General features: G+C 40.5%; 1 protein-coding gene across 1 annotated transcript; it reads right to left on the reverse strand.

The window, feature by feature from the left end:
* Positions 1-5,919: 5,919 nt before the first annotated feature.
* On the reverse strand, positions 5,920-6,225 carry LOC137728095 (auxin-responsive protein SAUR21-like). Its single transcript, XM_068466981.1, has one exon. The coding sequence runs from the start codon at positions 6,223-6,225 to the stop codon at positions 5,920-5,922; it is 306 nt and encodes a 101-aa protein (XP_068323082.1).

The following is a 6,225-nucleotide window of genomic DNA, read 5'->3' on the forward strand; positions in this document are numbered from 1 at the left end:
TGTGTGTTCGCATTCTGCTCGGAGGGAGGGAGAAAAAGACAGAGAGAAAGAAAGAGAGAAGAGAGACTGAGAAGACTTTTCAGAAGAAAAAAAAGAAAAGAAGGGAAAGGGAGGGAAAGGGAACCGGGGAACAAAAACAGGGGGTGGGCCCTTGGGCTCACCAATTAAGGCTCAAAAACAATTTTAAAAAGGAAAGTATCCCCAAACTTAGTGAAAATACAAAAATACCCATTTTCTTACGTAAATCCCGGGACGGGTTATTACATATATACTGCGGATCAAAGGAACACTCTCAAGGACTTACGAAAGAAGGAACAAAAGGCGCTGTATCTTCTATACCAGGGTTTGGAAGATTCAACGTTCGAGAAGGTTGCAGAAGCAACAACGAGTAAGCAAGTATGGGACACACTCAGTACAATCTACAAAGGAGTAGATCGGGTCAAGAAAGTGAGATTACAGTCACTTCAAGCAGATTTTGAAACTGCTCACATGAATGAAGGAGAGAGCATCTCCGACTATCACTCAAGGCTCATTGTGATAGTAAATCAGATGAGGAGAAATGGCGAGAGACTCGATGAAGTACGAGTTGTGGAGAAGATACTTCGGTCACTCACATCTAAGTTTGAGCATGTGGTGACTGCCATTGAGGAATCCAAGGATTTGGAGGCGATGAGCGCAGAGGAGCTACTAGGATCCCTCATAGTTCATGAGCAACGCATTCAGAAGAATGCAAGCCCCACAACGCTAGAGCAAGCTTTGGAGTCAAAGTTGAATATTGACAAACCAAATGGAGGTCGTGGGCAGTGGAACTCACGTCGTGGGAGTTCATCCAACTATAGCCGAGGACGAGCCCGAGGAAGAGGTCGAGGCTATGCACAAAATCAAGGTCAGTCTCAGGAGTGGAGATCTACTCGAGGAAAGGCGCATATCCAGTGTCATAACTGTAAGCAATATGGACATTATGCCAATGAATGTTCACATAAAAATGGTGAGCAAGTCAACATGGCAGAATCAAGTGGAAATACTGATGAAGAACTTACAGTCTTGCTAGCACACCATGATTCCAGTAGCCAACAAGATGTTTGGTATTTGGACTCTGGTGCAAGCAATCACATGTGTGGAAAGAAGGAGTTTTTTGCCGAACTCAAAGATGGGGCCTATGGATTTGTAAGTCTTGGTGACTCCTCAAAGTTTCCAGTTGAAGGCAAAGGGAAGATCAAGATCATCCAGAAGGATGGTAGAGAAGAATACATCTCTGATACCTACTACATACCAGGTATGAAGAGCAACATTCTGAGCATTGGTCAACTGCTCCAGAAAGGGTATGTTATACATATGGAGGATATGTTTCTCACTCTCAGGAATGCAAGAAGAAAGCTTATTGCAGGTGTTCAAATGTCAAAAAACCGAATGTTCCCGTTGAAGTTGAACACAAAGATTAGGAGTTGCAACATCGGTGTAATGGAAGATGGGTCATGGAAATGGCATCTTCGGTATGGCCATCTTCATTTCAATGGCCTAAAGTTGCTGTCAAGTGGAGGAATGGTTCGTGGTCTACCCCAAATTGAAGCCACACGCCGTATGTGAAGGTTGTGTGCTTGGCAAGCAAGCACGACTATCGTTCCCTGTTGGTGATACATGGAGAGCAAAGGCACCACTGCAGTTGGTGCACACATATATATGTGGTCCATTGGATCCCATGTCTTATGGAGGTAATAGGTATTTTATTACCTTCATTGATGATTTCAGTATAAAGACTTGGGTTTATTTTCTCAAGGAGAAGTCAGCTATCCAAAAAATTTTCAAGGAGTTCAAGGCACTCACAGAGGCTGAAAGTAACCACAAGCTTGTGGCTGTGAGATCAGATAGAGGTGGAGAGTACACCTCCAATGTTTTCCAAGCCTATTGCAAGGAGCAAGGAATTAGGCATCAACTGACTGTTGCCTATACACCACAGCAAAATGGGATAGCCGAAAGAAAGAATCGAACCATCATTGACATGACAAGGTCCATGCTTAAGGAGAAGAATTTGCCAAAAAAATTGTGGGCAGAAGCTGTAACTTGTTCGATTTATTTGTTGAATCGATGTCCAACAAAGAGTGTCAAGAGGATGACACCATAAGAGGCTTGGAGTGGGTACAAGCCGAATGTTGCACACCTAAGAGTTTTTGGGTGTGTTGCATATGCTCAGGTTCCATAAGCCAAAAGGAGAAAGCTCGATGATCGAGGTGAAAAGTGTGTGTTTGTGGGATATAGTGAAGAGTCCAAGGCATACAAGCTCTACAACCCACAAACTGGCAAATTAGTGGTTAGTAGAGATGTCATCTTCAGTGAGGAAGAGGCATGGAAGTGGAACAACAAAGAAGTCAGTAAAGAGAAAATCGTTTCCACTGATTTTGAAGAACCAGAAGTTGTACCACCTGTTGAGCAACAACCTGCTCAAACAACCACAACAACTCCATTGCACAGAACTGCAAGGAGTGGTCCGACATCTAGTGAAGAAAGCAGCTTCTCAACTCCAGTGAGGTTAAGGAGTCTCACAGAGATTTATGGACAAGAAGAAGAAGAAACCAATTTTTTCTCCTTCTATGCAGACCATGAGCCTCTCTCATTCAATGAAGCTGTGGAAGAAGATTGTTGGAAGAAAGCCATGGAAGAAGAGATCCATGCCATCGAGAAGAATGACACTTGGGAGTTAACAAAGCTCCCACCAAATCAGAAGGCTATTGGTGTCAAGTGGGTTTACAAGATCAAACGCATTGCAGATGGAAGTGTGGATCGATACAAATCAAGGCTTGTAGCAAAGGGCTACAAACAGAAGTATGGAGTGGACTATGATGAAGTCTATGCTCCAGTTGCAAGACTTGACATGGTAAGATTGCTAATTTCTCTTGTCGCTCATCATAAATGGAAAATTTATCAACTAGATGTCAAGTCAGCCTTCCTTAATGGAGTTCTTGAGGAAGAAGTGTACGTGGAACAACCGGAAGGCTTCCAAGTACAAGGAGAAGAAGAAAAGGTGTATCGTTTGAAGAAGGCTTTGTATGGCCTCAAGCAAGCACCACGAGCTTGGAACTCAAGGATTGATAACTACCTTCACCGAAATGGATTTCAGAAATGTCCATACGAGCATTCAGTTTACATGAAGAATGGTGCAAAAGGGGAGTTCTTAATTATTTGTCTCTATGTAGATGACTTGTTGTTTACAGGAAATAATGAAGCAATGTTCTGTGAGTTCAAGTAATCCATGTTAAGTGAATTCGAGATGACTGACAATGGATTAATGTCATACTTTCTTGGCATAGAGGTGAAGCAAGAAAGTGACGGTATCTACATCTCTCAACAAAAGTACATGAGAGATATATTGGAGAAATTCAATATGGACAAGTGCAATATTGTCAACACTCCAGTTGCAACTGGATTGAAGCTGTCCAAGGAAAGAGAAGGTGAGTTTGTAAACTCAACCGTGTACAAAAGCTTGGTTGAAAGTCTAAGGTACCTTACAATCACAAGACCTGATATAGTTTATGGTGTTGGACTCGTGAGTCGATACATGGAAACACCAAGGGAGTCTCATTGGCTGGCTGCTAAGAGAATTTTGAGGTACATAAAAGGTACTCTAACCTATGGTCTGTTTTATAATTTTGGTGAAAATGCAAAATTATTTGGTTATTCAGATAGTGATTGGGGAGGTGACCAAGATGAAAGGAAAAACATAACTGGCTATGTGTTTTTTCTAGGATCAACAGCTTTCTCATGGACTTCAAAGAAGCAATCAATTGTTGCTTTGTCATCATGTGAAGCCGAGTATGTTGCTGTAGCCTCAACAGTATGTGAAGCAATTTGGTTAAGAAATCTATTGAAGTCAGTGTGTCATCCACAAGTGGAATCGACTGTGATTCATGTGGATAACATGTCTGCAATCAAGCTTGCAAAGAATCCTGTTCAACATGGAAGGAGCAAGCACATTGATACCAGGTTCCATTTTCTAAGGGATCATGTGAAGCAAAAGACAATTGAGCTTGTCTATTGTCACACGAAGGAACAAGTGGCAGACATCTTCACTACTAAGCCACTGCCAGTTGAGCCATTCAAGTTGCTACGTGAAATGCTAGGGATAAAGGCGTTTTAATTTGAGGAGGTGTGTTGGAAAATCAAATAAAAACAGGTTGTTAATGGTTAAAACAAGCTGTCAGTTTCTTTCCAGGGTGTTTTTCAGCAACTACAAAGATCATTGCTTCCTCCATGTGTTAGCCAAAAGGAGATTGAAAGACAGCAGAGATGTGAGCTGCTGTGTGCAAGCCGAAAGGTGGTTATTACAACCTGCCATGATGCAATGCATGTGTATGCCAACTGTCAAAGTTGCTACATGTGTTTGAAAGGGTGTAAAGATGTGGAACACCATCATTCATTATATGTATTGTTGGATTGTTTATTTTTTTAGTTTTGTATAAATAGGCCATCTTGCTAAGCCTTAAAAAATATCATCCGAATCCCATTTCCCATTCTCATTTTCAGCTTGTAAGCTATTGATTTTTGTAAACTCTCTTTTCATATATCAAAGTCCAAGTGTTTTTTTTTTTAAAGCTTGTTGCTTCCCTCCTTTCTCTATTTCTTTGTCCAATTTTATTGAGAGTGAAAGTGAGAGGTGTGATAGAGTTTGTAAACTTATCACCCACATATTTTGGTATTGAGTTAGTAAACTTTAGAATACCAACAAAGCGAACCACAAAATGATGAAATGGGAGGGGGAGGGGGAGGTACTAATTACAATATATGTACCTCTTGATTAATCAGAAAATGATTCAGTGAATGGTTTCCCCGCAGCAAACTAACCCCAAGAAGATTTTGATCCTAGGAGTTTCATAGTTATAGCCAAGTCTAGGGGCATATTTCATCTTTCCAATCACATTGGCCTGAGCAGAAATGGTACAGCCATGTCCGCAGCTAGTGAGTCACGCAGCATTTTCTTTTAAAAGCTAGAGACTACGGTAAAGTGGTGTACTTTGTTGTTGAAAGCATAATTTCATGCTCCAACGGGGATATGTTGAATCAACACATTCGGTGCTCCCTTATAGAATTGGCTATCTTACAGGTCTTCTGAGAGGTCTAATTAAAGGGTGGCTTTGTTTGCTTGAAAGATTAGCGCTGCATCAACATCACCCGCTGACACCACTAAATGTGGACTTATGGTGCTCACACACTTAATTTAGCATCAGTCTTATTGAAGGTCAAACGTTTCCCTCATTCTTTTATTTTGTATGGTGACTCTTATACATCTCCTACATCAAGTATCAATAAAAAGTTGTAGTCGCAATTGGATATATGGAGGAGAATTATTCTTATACAGAAATTTTCATATTGGAGTTGTTTGAATGAAAAATTCACAATTTAATCTACAGAATGACATACTAGTCATGCAGAGAAAACTTAGATTATTGTCCAAAACTGTTGGGGGAACTACTTCTTAACATATAAGCATTCTCTTAACTGTAAAAAAGGATCCTAATGGGAAACTCATCACAAGAGAATCTGAAGAAATAAATCCAAGATTGTAGGTTACGTCTTTTTTTCATACTCATTTTTATGAAAGAAAACAAAATTACTCCTTATGGTTAAATCAGGCGTTTCATCACACGACCAAGAAATGTTTTGTTGGTCATTATCGGAAGATGATAACAAGCAGCAGCAACACACCTGGTCATATAATTTAAAGGGATGCTTTCTATATTGTAATGTAATAAGCTATGAATATTGCTACAGTCTCCATTTAGGCATTTACGAATCTGATTCAAGGGGAAAAGTATGTGTCTCCCTCCTCGATCGAAAAAAAATGTACAAAATCTGGAAATTGTTTGGTTTCCAAAATTGTAACAATCACACAGTTCGTGTAATTGCTTTCCACAATCTGCTACTCTATCATACTGCACTCAAGCGAGATAATAGATCAAGGAAAGCATCTTGTCTGCAGGGAATTGTTAGACCGCCCATTGGATGATCAAATCCAAATTCTTCTTCAGCTTCAATTAGCAAGTGTTGAAATGCAGGCTGGCAGAGGAATGATATGGGAACCACAAATCGGTGCTTCTCACTCTCACCAACATAAACTGCAAAATAACCTTTAGGGACATCTGCTAAATTATATGAAGCTCCTTGACTTGAATTTGAAAAAGACCGTCGAAAAAGTTTCTTAGCAGGAATTACAGCAGGCAGCCGGAACCCCAT

This window comes from Pyrus communis, chromosome 3, assembly GCF_963583255.1.
Source record: "Pyrus communis chromosome 3, drPyrComm1.1, whole genome shotgun sequence".
NCBI classification, from domain to species: Eukaryota; Viridiplantae; Streptophyta; class Magnoliopsida; order Rosales; family Rosaceae; genus Pyrus; species Pyrus communis.

Bases quoted from the DNA above. Each gene is read 5' to 3' on its own strand.
- LOC137728095 (XM_068466981.1), bottom strand. From the start codon at position 6,225: ATGGGGTTCCGGCTGCCTGCTGTAATTCCTGCTAAGAAACTTTTTCGA.